General features: G+C 36.9%; 1 protein-coding gene across 4 annotated transcripts in view; it reads right to left on the reverse strand.

Moving 5' to 3' along the window:
• Nucleotides 1-1,626: 1,626 nt before the first annotated feature.
• The window catches only part of METTL25 (methyltransferase like 25), a 53,268-nt gene continuing 39,128 nt past the window's right edge, over nt 1,627-15,766 (reverse strand). For all 4 annotated transcript variants that reach the window (XM_048300235.1, XM_048300236.1, XM_048300234.1 and 1 more), the window contains 3 exons: nt 9,851-9,925; nt 9,159-9,230; nt 1,627-7,586 (listed from right to left, as the gene is read on the reverse strand). In XM_048300235.1, coding sequence (XP_048156192.1) covers nt 7,488-7,586; nt 9,159-9,230; nt 9,851-9,925 — 246 coding nt within the window. In that variant the 3' untranslated portion in view covers nt 1,627-7,487. The remainder of the gene's footprint in view (nt 7,587-9,158; nt 9,231-9,850; nt 9,926-15,766) is intronic.

The following is a 15,766-nucleotide window of genomic DNA, read 5'->3' on the forward strand; positions in this document are numbered from 1 at the left end:
GGCTCATGAATAAGGGATGTCCTGCCTGCAAAGTGCTGGTAGAAGTGGCTAACTGGGGAAACACACCACTTAGATAAATTCAATTTTTTGTTTCACAATGTTTTATAAAATTTCTGCACAGAAGAAAGACAGAAAGGGAAATACAGGTGAAAACGAAAAGTGAATACAAAGTGAAATCTTGCTGTGAAAATATTCTGTTGAAGTACTGTGACAAGTGTTTCTTTTTTTAAGAATTACAGCTAAATCTTATGTTCCTTATTCATAAAATCAGTTATAATGGTGTTCATGAGAATTATACCATTGGATTCAGTCAAAGTACAGGCTGTGACACTTCAGTTGTTCTTAGGAACAAAAAGTGCCATTTAACTCTGTTACTGTAGTCAGTGCCCTCATTGTTAAGGACTACTGAGAGGAGAAGAGAAAATCCTGACGGTTTTGATGCATTCAAACATATTATCTGAAATAAAAGAACAAAAAGCCATTTAAATCTTCTCTTACTATATGTCAGGAAGATTTCAATGATGAACCAGCATTCACAATCATTTCTATACTGTTCAACTTCAGTATGTATGGATAAAGGAAGCGTACATGATCTCTTCACCTTCAGAAATGTAAATTTGGAACTGTCCTTGTACAAAAGATATTTGATCATCCACACTTTGTCTTCAGCAGATGCTTTTGTAACCAAGCCTGCTCCCATGGAAATCAACAGAAATTAGCCAGTGACTCAAAAGACAATTCAGGTCTTCGCTACATTGTTGGACAGACATCTTTTACTTAAATCAAGAACTTGTCTAGGGGTAATCTTAATGATATGCACTTTTACTATGTGACTCTCTACCAGTATTCATATTCTCAAATTAAAACTAAAATTTCTATGAAATGAAGGGTTTCCATTTTTTAATTAGCTAATAATAGTCTGTCAATAAACACTGGAGAGCTTAAAATTGATAAAACTTGTTTTATATGCTGCTCATTGAATATTTTGTGAGTTGTGTTCTTTGAATTGATGTCCATGCCTCAGAGTATAAAAAGCTTAGCAAATGGCACATTTATTCAAGCAATGTACAGCTCTTTTTGCACTTTTTAACATCTGTGCGTCCTCTTGATGACTTTAGCCTTTCTAAGACTAACAAGTATATTTAGGATTTATAGTTGAGAAACAGCGTGGTTGCTTCTGCTGTCAGCCTTTATTCATTACTCTAATAATAGGAGGTGTAATAAACAACATAGATTTACAACTATATATTTTAATTATTGTTTCTAAAGGTTTGTATAATTGGGAGAGGTGATCACTGCTCCTTTCTCCTTTGGAATTTTCTCCTTCAGTGGCAGACACTACTGAGTTATTCAGTAAGCAGACAGCTTTGCTCTTTTCATCAGTGAGTCATGAAAGAGTTGACAGTGTGTTAAGGCCATCTCAGCTTCAGTCTAACAATTTGATTTGTTGGCTCAGTAGATTTACTGCATCTTGATTTTCCTGATAAATTCCATCTGAAACCCAATACCAGCTACCCTGACAACATCTTTATCTACGTGAATAAGTTATACTGGTACAGATGCAAAGAGAAAGAGACTTACATAAATCTGAGAATTTTGTAATGAAAACTCAAAGAGTTTCACAGGTTTCACATGCAGAATTTTTTAATCCACAGATAAACTGTACCTAAATTTAGAAGTAATATTTTGCTTTTGGACCGTCTTTGTTAATCTTAAACAAAGATATTAAACAATTGTATCTTGTTAGCATGTGTTAGCTCCACGAAGAAATCGAAAGTCCTTGCTTATTACACATAACCACTGTGACTGTAATTGCAAAAACTGAAAAGAGATAATTTAATAATCAACTATTACACAAAAAGTCCACAAAACCAAGCATAGACTTGGATTATAGAACAGGTACAAAATAAATGTTGTGTAGAAAACAGCTTGATTTCCTGGGGTGAACAGTATTTCAGATGGTTGCCCTAAAAAGACATTGTCACTTTTGCAGCTAGTTCCTAAATTGTAAGGCAAGTTTAAAATGTGACTCTCCTCTTTACTTACTGAAAGTTTCAGCTTTCCTGTATTCCAATTAAATAACATAATTACATTTCTTCTTACAGTTTATAAAGAACAACAATACATTTTATAGTAACTGCAAATCTCTGAGATATTTTCTCCATGTAATCCTGTCTATGTGTTTTGCATTTGTGAATTATCCAATTCTGGCCAACAGTGCACCTCATGATGTAACCTGACATACACTGTGCTTTCCTACCCAAGAACTCACACAGTACCATTTCAATTTCTTTTAACATTTAATTGGTAATCTATAAACCATTTTCTCATGTACTTCAAATGCACATTTCTGAGAAAATTATAGTGTATAATAGGATTCCACTTGGATAAAACAACTTAAACCTACTATAAAATCCATAAATAAACCTAGGAGTAGCTACCACTCCCAGCAATTAGTTGAAGTAATTTACTGTTTGGACAAGTATATTATGAGAAAGGTCCACCTATAGAATATAAATCACAGGATGTTGTAGACCTATTGATGATAGTCAGTAGTGACTGAAGTAAGTAACAGACTGAACTGACTGAAGAAATCTGTTAAAAGGATTTCAATAATGGTATCAGGAGAAATCTTTGAATGTTGGGCATACCCATTCTGAGGGTTCTGTTGCCTTTTAGCATAAAGCAGAGAGTAGAATGTCATTCTCTTGCTGATTTCATGAACGGCATCACTGTAAATGTGAGACAAGTGCCTATTTCTTTCCAGTTTGATACAGACATTGCAGACAGCCTTGAAGAGAATGTAGGTTTATACTGGGAAGATTGGTGTACAACAGCATGGTTTAACAGTTTGAGGCCAATTTTCATTGTTTTGGTGGGTTTCCTTAGATGTCTGAGTTTAATGATAATGTGCTCTGGAATTCCTGTGAAGAAAATGCCTCAGAGCTCTTGAACTGAAAGACTCGTGAAGAGAAGATCTTGTGCACGGTAATTTTTAATCGCCTATGCTTCTCAGGATGTCTGGTGCTCACTAATCTTTCTGATCACCAGGAATTAATTTAAGGGAGAAAGCAACAAGAAGAACTGTGGTGTAGCTTCTCTGAGGCATCCATCTCAGAAGGATTTTACTCTTTATCTCAGAGCACACTGAAATACAACATTGACAGAGATAACAAGCAGGGATAAGCAAATTCAAAGAAACCAACTTATTCAGCAGTTGCCTGGAGATACAGAATATAAACCCACCAATCTGAGTTGGTTATTTCAGATGGTGAGAGAACGGCAGCTGGATTCCCAGAGAATCAGGCCATGGTCCCATCTGGCAGGATTTTGGAACCCAAAATTTGAATGGACTTCAGAAACTGAGGGAGCTAAAGTCACAGTTCTAAGGGTCAGGTGTTTAAGTGTCTGGAAAACTATACCTCAGTTCTGATTTAGTTATGAATACTGAAAATCCTTCATGGCCCACAGCCCAGCATGAATTCCCCTTTTTTCAGTGCACTAGACTATACATCAACAAGGAGAACAGGTATGAGTGAGAATGATAAGACACATGGGATAAAGAGATTTAAAGATGCTAACAGAGGTTGGTATTTGGTTACTTCCCCGGGAAAGGGAAGTCTGAAGTGCCACACTAAGTTGGCTAGTTCACACATGGCTGCCACCATGCCGCTTTGCCTGCTCCAGGGGAAGGGAAGCAGGGAAAATTTTCTTCGTGCTGGTCCTATTCTACCACTTGCCCTTAGTACCAGTGATCTCTGACAATATAATGACACACTTAGGATAGTTTTTAGGAAAAAAGTAAATATAAGCCAATAAGTACTCCAGTCATCAAAAAGACATATAGCTGCCACAAAGCCAAATACATTTAGCATGCTTCCCCTGTGCAGATTTTATGCCATCACAGGACATAGAGTCTCAAGATTTTAACTGCATCAAGGCATAGCAAAAGCATGTTAACTCTGAGCAGATATTAAGCACTTTAACAGTAATGAATAATGTCAATGAAGAAGATAATTTACCATAAAATATACCTAATATTCAATCAGAAAAAACCCTTGAAACTAAAATCCCAGAAACTAAAACAGCACCAATTTTTTTTGTGGTGTGGTAAGTCACAAAATCAGACCTAGAAACACAGAATCATAGAATGGTGTGGGTTGGAAAGGACCTTAAAGATCATCTAGTTCCAACCCTCCTGCCATGGGCAGGGACACTCTGTACTAGACTAGGTCTTAGAGCCCTATCCAACCTGGGCTTCAACACTCCCTGGGATGAGAAGTCCACAACCTCTCTGGCAACCTGTTCCAGTGCCTCACTATCTTTTCCTAACATCTAATCTAAACCTACCCTCCTTCAGCTTGACCATTCCCCCCTTGTCTTCTCCCCAGGACTCATCTCAATCCATTCCCTGCCCAGCCTGTGCTTGTGCTTGGGATTGCCCCAAAACAGGCACAGGACCATGCACTTGGCCTTGTTCAACTTCATGAAGTTCTTATGGGCCCATCTCTCAAGCCTGTCAAGATCCCTCTGGATGGCATCCCTTCCCTCCAGCACGTTGACCACACCACACAGCTTGGTGTCATCTGCAAACTTGCTGAGGGTGCACTCAATCCCACTGCCCATGTCTCCAACAAAGACGTTCAACAGCACCAGCCCCAATACCAGCCCCTGAGGAACCCCACTCAACCTGCAGAATCAAAGTTTGTCACAAAAGCAGGCTTGGAGATTTTAGGGCTACAATGATCTCTTGAATATTAAGGTTGCACACATACCCTGCATATACTCTTATTCCTCCATCGAAGAAAAGGTTTCAACCCTAAGAAAGATAAATAAAACACTCTGAATCTGTTAGAGAATGCATAGCTGTGCCACAAACAGAATCAGGCAAACACCTGATGGAAAGCAGGTTCCTTAGGGAGCACAACAAGATAGACAGTGGTCTGTCACACTGAAAGAAAATGGAGATTCTTTCCTATCAAAAGACTTCATCATATTTAGGATACAGTTTACTTTATGGGAGAACTTCTGGCAATAACCACGAAGAAAAGTGGTTTTATTCATCTTGATTACTGTCGGGGATTTTTCCATTGTGTAAACAATAACTCATAGGCATTCAGGCATCCAAAGCTTTGAAACAGCTTTGAGAGCAGACAGCAACTGACTTTGCTTGAATCCAAACTCATCTTATAAACCTCTTGATAGTTATTATTCTAAGAAGCACATCGCCTCTGTTTTTGCCTGCAGAAACTACAAAGTGCATGAAAAGTACTGAAAGAGCCTGAGAAGTTGCTGGGGGAGGGAATGCAAATTTATTCAAACCTTTTTAAAACACCAGACAAGCATTTGTGCTAATCCTAGAGATGTGCTTGCTTTTCTAAACTGTTGCAAATGTTCTCCTAAGATAGTAATAAAAATTTAACTTTGAATTTATCTAGCATTACACACATATCACATAAAATTAACACTAGTCTGTATACCCTTTGCAATTTCAACTGTGTTCAGATTAAATGAGACGGGGCTTGCTCAAATGAGTATTTTTGGGTACTTTTAAGCCCTTATTTTCAGTGGGAAATTGTGCTTTCTTTGTTTAAACATCATATATGCCTAGTTTTTAGAATTTGGTCTGAAAAAGCAGAAGAACCAATTCATAACAAAAAAAAGGCAATTTCTTCCCCCAGTACATTTTTTCAACAGCACATAAGACAGGGATGACTCTAACACTTCACTAACAATTAGTCATCATGTCTTAGCAGAACATAATGTAATAAAACCTATTTTCCTAGGATTTTTGTTCACCTTTTTTCTTTTTAATGTCATGTACTTTAGATTGCCTTTTTGTATCAGGTATTATTGGTTTTTTCCTTCCAGATGCTTAGAGGTTAGGAAAGGATTTTCTTTCTTTTGATTCCTCTCCTGGGAAAAGAATTCAGCAGCTTGTTAGTTTCCTCAGTACCGTCTGTATAAAAAAAGGTGGCATATATGGAAGGCCTCATTTTTCTCTTAGCTCTACTGCTCCACACCTGCAGCTTCTGTTAATTTCCTTGGGCACTGAAGATGTTCAGCAGCTCTAAGGATTGAATATATTCAGACCAAACAAGTATCAGAAGCTCATAATGGAACCATGGAGCTAATAAGGACTGGAGTTCTAAAACAGATAGCAGCGACCTTTGACAGACATAAAACCAAAATATTTCTTCCAAGTGCATACATCAAGAAAGATGTGACTTGTTAGAAAAGTACCTTATGTCTCTTTTCTTGAGTGGCCATGTTCACAAGCTCTCATTATATTTTGCAAGCTGCAACAGAGTAAGAGCCATTCCTACTCATGTCTCAGTCTCACTCAGTCTAAATTACTGTTATTCTACAGTTAATATAAAAATATTTTTTGTTATTCTCATCTTCCATGTGTGTTCTCCTCTTTTCTTCTTTCTCCCCCTTTTCTATTTCTTTAATACTGTAATTTATTTGTTGTCCTTTTTTCTGGGCACTAGGAGTTAATTATATTTTACATATGCTGAAAAATTCTAATAAAAGCACTAGGACTTAGAAAAGAAACTTTTCTCTTTTTTTTAATTGATGGAAAATCTGCAAGCTTAATTAGGCAACCCATTGAGATAAATGCATCAACAAATAAATTTCTCACTCATGAATGCAGCACAGCTAACAAGAAACTGCCTAGGAAGTTTCAATTCATTTGGGTACCCAAGTATTTACACCCAACAGAGTTGAGCCAGATAAGGGCTTTCCAGTACAACCCAAGGATTACAGAGTGAACCCCAGCAGGGCAGCTGATTCTTAAGCACTGGGAAATCTCCCACTGGATTAAAGCACACATTTTTTCTTTCACAGTGACAGGCAAACAAGTGCATGCCAAGAAAATGCCTGAAGGAAGAAGGGGTTAATATAAAACTGTCCTTTGCAGGTAGTCGCTACTTAGGCTTTTCTACACTGCTCTATAAATAAGCTGGTCCTGATGACCTGAAGAAGAGGAAGTACAAAGGTCCTATTTAGTCTGTGAGCCTCTTGTCTACAGTGCAGGTTATTTTTCTGTTTATACTCTGCACCATCTGAATCCAGAAAAGAAGAAAGATGAGCCTAGTCTGAGACTGCTGATACCAGGCACTGGTAAAAATTGAGAATGTTATCTTGAGATTAGAAGTATCAAGAGAAAGGATATTGATACACAAGCATAATACCTTAAAAAGAAGAAACATAATGTTATTTTAAATAATAATCATATAGTATGGGCTGTAACATTTATAATAAAGTCAGATGTTCAACATTGTTTAGTAACTGACATAAGGAAGAAATCATATTTATAAAGGAGATATTTATTTCTGAAGATTCAAAAAAGCATTGCACTTTTTTCTTTTGCATCTGAAAAGCAAACATTGTACTTGAGGAATCAATTAAAAATAACAATAAAAGGGAGGAAACAGCAGTATCAGTTCAGAATTTCCAATCTCTCTGCAATTTGCTTCCACTTAAGAACATGACTGGTTCTTCAGAGCAATAACTGCATAGCATCTGGGGGACTTCACAGGATCAAATAACTTCACAAGTCCAGACCAGGCAATGTTTTCCTGAAAATGATATATAATTAAAGTGCATAAAAATGTGTTTGACTTATAAGCTAAGATGTGCTAATAGGTCCACATTTCTAAATAAAAAATTGAAACTAAAAATAATTATCCTAGTGCAAAGCAGGAAAACCACTTATAAGAAAATCAGGGAAAGTTTGCTGTGAAAAAAAGGACACCCATAACAGGATGTATTTTAAAGTCATTAAATTATTTCTGGTGCTAATAAATGATAGCTTTCGACCCCCTTCACCAATAAAGCTTTGCTTTTTGGTTGAACTAGAGCAAAGAAATTAAGGATCATGTCATACTCATTTTATATTGCACATTCTACTACTGAAGCTAATTAACTGACTTTTCGAATGAATCAGGCCAGCTGGATCTGGTCATCACGTTGCATTTGGCTTTTATAATTCCTATTTTTCTTCCTAAACACATTTTGCAAATCAATCAGTACAAGATTAAATTCATGCATATATTACATTTAGAAAAGGTGAAGCAGTATTACATACAGCAAGTTTGATCTCCCATCTTGGAAATCATACAGATCTCTATGCAATTTTTAACTGGTTGGCATTTGGGAAAATACATCATTATTTAAATATTTCAAATTGCCTCTCTGTAAAAATACCAGTTAAAACAAAAGCATACGTTTACTACAACTCAGTTGTTCCAAGTGCACCGTGACAAAGAATAAAGTGAGTTTTCACTTATGATAAAATGGAGCTGTTAAAATGAAAGGTTTATGGTGGAAAAACACAGCTATTCACATGAATTGAGTTTGAACTTTATTTTAACATTTTATTTTGACCATGGCCCAGAGCAGAAGCTGGAAGATGCTACCACTTCCTCCTAGCAAATTATTATTTGTGTGAAAGATGTTTACTCGTTCAGAAAAAGTATTACCACTGCTTTCGAGCTAACCAGGCCAAGCTCAAAATTAGTGTTAGAAGAAGCAGTGTAACGGAAGTCTTCATGGAGTAAATGTAGTAGCATTTGCTTATTATATCCCAGATCTATACTTGTAAAATATTTATCCAGGCTGTATGTTAGTCAAATATACCTCAGCTGACCCATACACTTGGAAAAAGTGCACCCTCTCTCATTATTGATCTTAATTAAGAAACAGTAAAAGAAAATCATAAACATTTTGGATCTAATTCAAAATTTATTGAATTATATGTTCCAAAGCACATTCATGGGAAGTTTGAGTATTAACAGCACAATGTTTGTTTAGCATTTCCAAATTTTTTTTAAATTATTAAATATCTCATTATGTTGTATAAAATGAGATTTGTTGCACATTTGATTAATTTATTTTTTATTGTCTATTGACTAGTAATTACCATACAATTAAAAGAGCATAAACTTTACTGTTGCTGCTTTGCTGAAAACAAAAACATCTGTTGGGCATATGTTTATACTAAATGGAATGAATGCTTATACTTTTGCAAATATGATGAGAATAATAATTCTGCAACAGAGACTTTTTGTCTGCACAGTAATAAATTGACTGAAATAGCCTCATTTCAGTGATGTAACCTTTAGGTATTATAAAAGAGAATGCAAAAATACCTGCTCCTTGAGGTAGCAAAGACGATCCAGAAGTATCAAAACTTCTATGCAAGGAGCCAGAACAACCTTCAGCTGAAAGAAAGATTAGATACTATAATCCTTTTGGGAAAGACAGGCAATACACTTCCAAATGGCTACATTTCCTCAAAACAATTCCACGAAGGTCAATCATTTTTTAGGAGTTTTGTTGTACAAATGTCACCTTGCTAATTTTCTCTATGGGATGGACATCTTCAAAGCCGGTTATATTAAAGATCAAAAATACATGGAATGCCATAAAGTCAGGGAACAATGTTATTTGGTTGGTTTTCAGACACTGTCCAACAAGAAAATAATATTAAATGTAGCAGACCAATTTTAAAGAGGGAAATAATGAATTTTAATAAAAAGAGTTTTTTATGAAATAACTGCATGGAGACCAGTCTAGGTTTAAAAGGAGACTGACATTCCATTTTCCAGTGCAATAGTCCCTCTTGAAAAAGAATCTTCCATGTGTTCACTTTATTACTTTACTTACACCTAATATAGTTTTGGAATAGGATATGCTCCAAAGTATGGAAGGGGGAATGGCTTTGTTTTTTTGATTGCATACCACAGTGTAAGACAGTCCACCTCCACATAAAACTTAACAGGGCTTTGTTCTAGACTAGCACATATATACAAGGTAATAGTATTAATCCTATAACTTTTACCATATTAAATGCTTCAAGCTCATTCATTCTGTGCTTGTACTTTTCATAGTAATCCATGATACAGCTGTCTGGGAGCTGCAAGGGATTAAAAAAAAGGATATCAGAGTTATTCCAGTTACTTTTTCAAGAGAACTTCAGAATTTAGAATCACACTACAAAATGAAATCCATGTTTTGTTTTTGAAATTAGCACTTTGCTAATATTTATAATAATTTTCCAATAGCAGTTTCTCAGTTCTAATTTACAAGAACTGTTTTGCAGACAGCATTCTCCACTGACATGAAATACTGAGATATATCCATTATTCAGAAAGCTCCAGCCATTCTTAAATGAGAATTACACAGTAAAGTGGAGATAACATTCTCATTTCCTTTCCATGTATCTTATCCGGTCCTCACTCCCACACCCAAGAAATTTATTTAAATAGCTGAGAATTAAACTCTGGTGTGAGAGCAAAATGGACGGTATTTCACATTCCAAAACCTACTATCGGATTCTGGAAATAATGCTTCGTTTCCCTGTGCCTAAAATTACCCATCTTTAAAATAAAACTTTTTCTATTTGAACTACTGCATGTTCCCTCTCTTCCCAATCACCCAATGTGAGATTGCCAGCACTGCCACCATGACTGTAAATGCTATGATTTGGGGCTGAATTTGATACAGAGGCAGTTCAGAAACTTGACTAAGCCTTTTCAGCCCTTGCTGGCCAGTGCAGCACAGCACGTGCTGCAGCTGTGACCATGACTGCTCTACACAAAGTGTGTTCTCTATAGGGCAGCCAGACCACCACATCTCACCACATCTGAAAGTCACGATGTGTCTGCTCTGCTGACCACAGTCCTGGACACTGAACAAGACACTTGAGCTGGCCACGTAAGGAACATGCCAAAGGAGTGGGAAGTAGGTCTGCAGCATTATTGGTGATGGAGGCTGCTGGGAAGAGCAGAGCTGAAAGGGCCTGATGCACTTCTGCAGTACTGGGAGCTTTGCAGTATGGCTTTTCTGTTGTGGCTATGGAATGAGCAAATCCAAACTTAGCAGAAAAGTAACAGCTCTGACAGCTGTGTAGATGTGGCACTGAGGGACATGGTTTAGTGGTGGACTTGCAGTGCTGAGTTAACTATTGGAATTGCTGCTCTTAAAAGTCTTTTTCAGCCTAAATGATTCTACAACTCTCTGACAAAACACTAGGAAAGTTGAAGTGCTTAATACATTTTTGCACACTTTTATCAGAAGAATCATCTGAGAGCATGTGGCTAATCCAGTTGCAAAGAAGTAAAATCTTTGCCTAAAATAGGGAAAAAAAACAGGAAACATTAAAAAAATACGTAAGTTTTCAAATCAGGTGTGTATTATAAACTTTATCCTGGGACAGCCAGGAAGGGACTGAAGTGACCTCAGAACTATTACTCATTGTCACTGAGAAGTTCTCATAGTATGTCAGACAGATAGCAGATATATGTCCTATTATAGAGCAGACAGTTCAGATTCAATGCACTGAAAAAATTGAACAAATAAAGAATTTAAAACCACTGAAAGATAAGCAAATGAGTAATAATCAACATGAATTCATGAAGAATAAATCACAAGTCAGTCTACTTCACTTGTAAGGAGGGTAAAAGGATTCATGACAGAGAAAAACAACTGGTTCTCATATATTTTGATTTCAAAAAGACTTTTGATAACATTTCCCATAATAATTTTATAAGCAAACTTAGGAAACAAGCTTCAGATTAAAGTGCTACAAAGTGAGTGAAAACTGTCTGAATGACCATAACCAGAGAGTGGTTCCTAATGAGCCTCTGAGCAACCGGAAGGACCTGATGGCTGGAGGTCCATCATGGAATGCAGCATTTTCATTAAGAATTCAGACAATAGAACAGAAAACACATTAGCTAAGTCTGCAAATGTGCAACATGAAGGCATTGCCAGAACTTAAAATAACTCAGAAACTGGAGCATTGCTTAGAGAAGAAGTTTGAAACGCTGTACAGAAAAGCAGAAGGGCCTAGGCTCAGGCAGAAATAATCAGCTGTTCAGGACGGGGAGCACCAGACGACAGTCTGGAAGATAGAGCAGATCATAAGCTGAGTGAGAGTCACAGTTGTGCTACTGCAAAAAAAAGCAACCACCATTCTGTGACATGTATGGGAGAGCAGCCTGCAAAGTACAGGAAGTAATCCTTCAACTCTGGCAGTGGAAAAGCTCTAGCTGGAATACTGCATCCATTTTTGGGCATCAGATTTCAAAGAAAGAAATGAACTGTCTGAAAAAGCCCTGAAAGAGATCAATGATCTAGAAAACATGACCTATGAAGAAAGACTCAGAAAACTGGAACTGATCAGGCTAAATGAGACAAAATTGAGAGTGGGCATAATAACAGCTTTTACAAGGCTATCACCAAGAAGTAGGGAACAGTTTGCTCACTGTGTCTGCAGTGGATAGGGTGAGAACCAATGGGCTTGAATTAAAAGAAAAAAAAAAGAAAAAAATTCAGCCAAAAACTTGAAGAAACATTTTCTCTTAGAGGTTAATTAAGGACTGGCAAGGTTGTCAGTCTCCATCACAGGAAGCTTTTAGAAAATCTTGCAAATATTATTTTCAGGAATGATGCGTAATTCCAATTCTGCTTTAAAACGAGAGGAGATTACAAAACCTTTTGTAGTATTTCAGTCATATTTTTTTAATTTAGAAAGTACTTTTTCCCAACTGCAAAGGCAAGGCTGCGTAGCTGATCTGGCAGTACTAATGTGGACTAACAAGAATTTTTTTGGGTCTTATTGCTATTTTATTTTCTGTGAAGCTGTGCAAATATTTTAAGAGTTCTTTTTGTTTTTCTCTTCCCCTCTAAACAGTCAAACTAACTAAAATATATCAGTCATGAAATAAACAAAAGAGTTTATTTAACCTCTGCCCTATAAGCTTTTCATTTCAACTGAGTATTAATAGGGTTTTAGTATAATGGATTTTAGAAATTACAGGCTATTTGGAATTAAAATACAAAGATCTATATTTGAAAAAATGTGATCTTGAAGCCTTTCTGCTTTTGCTTCCTTTATGTTCCCCATTTTTCAAGATGAAGCATTCAAATTAAAAGAAAACAAGCTGTGAAATGTTTGGCAAATAAAAAGTGGGTCAAAAATGTCTCTTGGACACTGCCATACTCAAGTATGTGCTTTTCTACTCCTTCCCTGCCTGTTATAAATTCTGACTGAACGCGTCCTGCTGTCATGGATAGACTCGGTGCTGCTCCACAGTGTGCCTGAGACGAAAGTTTGGTGAGTGAACCAATTCAATGCAACAGCTCAGCTGGAAAAGAGAGAAAGTGTCCTTTGAAAAGCATTGGTAGAGAAGGGCATGAAAAGGGTAACTGGTAGTTTGCCACAGTTTATAGGAAGACAAACAAAACTCAGGTAACACTGGCTTTGTCTGAAACTGCAATGGCTTTCCACCTGCCTTTAGTACCCAACACAACCTTCAGCTCTCCTTCCAAGGCGAACTAGGAGTAGTTTACTCTTTGCCTTTTTGAAGAAGAATTGTACTTCCATATGCAATGCAAGCCCTATTCAGCCACTGAAGTTGTCCATGCAACTGTTCTCTGCATTGTCACTCATTTGTGTACCCCAAAAAAATTCTTCATATATATGCACTGAACTTTTTTCTTACATTATGATGTTGATACTATGAACATGAAGAAACTCAAATACATGCATTTGTCTTAATAATGACTCTGCACTCAAAAATCCAGCTTATGTTACTGACACTTGAGTGACCTTCCTTTCATTTTGGCCAGTATTTCTTCCCTGATACAGCTACAACGTCTCCTGGTCTTTATCAGGTTGTGAACAAAAGGGCCTTGTCTCTTCGCATTGTGATGGTGGTGCAAGCTTTCTTTTAAACTGATTTCTTTGTGGATTGACGTGGTCACTCAAATAGCTGAAACAACTGAGAGGACCTAGCAAGGTCTCCAGTGACCTAATTGTAACTATACCATGTAGGTATACCATTTATACCATTTATACCATATATACCGTATGCTGGAGGTGGCACTGAAGATGAGCCACAGGACTGACTGATCTGTTGTGAACAAGGTGAGACTGTCACAGAGCCCTAAGAGCATGTGAGATATCACACACCTGAGCACACCCAGCTTGGACTGCAGCCCCACAGGCATGCTGATAAGAGCACAGGCTGAAAGGAAAATGCTCAGGCACAAGGTGTGGGACAATTAGTGACACCACACTTCACATTTCTTCAGAGAGCATTTTTTCAGAGCTGTATCCTTCTCTAGACTAAAGAGAATGAAAGTCTCTTTTACTGTCCAATGCTTCACGTGCCCTCCAGAGAAGAGACAGCCTAAGGATGCTATTCCACAGTCTGTCAGATGCAGTTTCTCCTTGCTGCCTCAAAGGGACTGCTTCTTCCTGCACTGACTAGAGAATTCCATGTTTCCTCTCTTCCTGTACCAGCACTGTCAGGAACACTAACGAGAGTACAAGAAAACTGTAAGGCAATCCTTCTAGCAGAGCAGTGCCTTAGATCAGTTCAAAACACTTGGGAGAACATACCTTACGGGAAATTTTACAACTTTTCCGTAACTAAGGTAGTTAAAAATACTGTAATGTAATATACTGTAAAATAATGTAAAACAGATAATGAAATTACCGAGAGACTTAAGTTTATTTAGAACTTCATTTAAAATGCATTTCAAATGAATGCGATCTATATTATTTATAATTATACCTAACTGAGATACAAATCTCTTAAGACTCCTTGTCAGAGTAAATTGCTACAGTACCATAATTGGGATAGTATTTTGTCTATTTGAAAAACAGTTATGCTTAAAAACAGCATTATGTGCTTACACTTTATAGAGTGCTATGCAAGTATTACCTGAGCTGTCATTTAGTACCTCCCTAACTAACAAAGGAAACAGGAAATCTGTGAGCTGAAATTCCTTCTGTCCAAGAAAACAGTGAAGAGAGTCAACTCTTCAGCAATTGTAAAATGCATTGTGTGTAAGTCCATGTAGTACCTTCATTTTTTGACTGCTTAGTCTCAGTTAATTGCTGGTTTAAGATTCAGGAGAAAGTGGAGAGCATTGTTTTGGCTTTGGCATTGTTCGCCCTATGGCTGAACACAATAAAAAGTATCAAAATTATAAATATTCTTAGTAAAGACCAACCAGTTTCAGATAGTCACTGTCATTTCAAGATATACACACTGACATTGGCTGTGGGGTAGACATTAAGGTCATAAGAAATCTCAGGCTAGAAGTCCCTCTCTTCCCCAATTTCTGCAAAAATTCTTTTTAATTCTCAGTACAGTTGCATATATTCAGGTTAGTTCATGTGTTAATGTATGACACAATTCCATTACTGACAGTTTCCCAGTCTTAAGTGAGTGGCTTTTCAAGACTTTATAAAACAAGAGCAAAATTAAGCCACACAGTAAGCTTCATGTTATCTCCCTTCATTTGCAAACTGCATTTTATGATATGCCACTAGTCACTGCTGAGGAGAATTTACAAGTCAAGGACAGTCTATGGTAAGCTAAGAGAAATCCATCTCCACTTATCAAAACTAAAAAATCCAAACTTGTCTGACAAAAAATAAGCAATTAGTGAAGAAAAAAGAAGTATTTTTGCACAAATTCTGATTTCAGTATTGTCTACCAGCTTTAACACTCAAAATTAAATAGTCTGGAGTTTGCAAAAGCACCGAGTCAACAGATCCCAAAGTCTGTCAGACACATCCAGGCCTTAGCTTTGTAAGCACTTTCTCCATTTAATCACCTTAAGCTAGGCCCTATGAAAGGTCTTTTGCTAATCTACCCCAGTAAGAACAGGACATCAGGAAACCTAAAGACTTTTGAGTTTTCTTTCCTAAAAACTCTAGAAATACATGGACACTTAC

Source organism: Corvus hawaiiensis, chromosome 4 (genome assembly GCF_020740725.1).
Source record: "Corvus hawaiiensis isolate bCorHaw1 chromosome 4, bCorHaw1.pri.cur, whole genome shotgun sequence".
In the NCBI taxonomy this organism is placed as follows: Eukaryota; Metazoa; Chordata; class Aves; order Passeriformes; family Corvidae; genus Corvus; species Corvus hawaiiensis.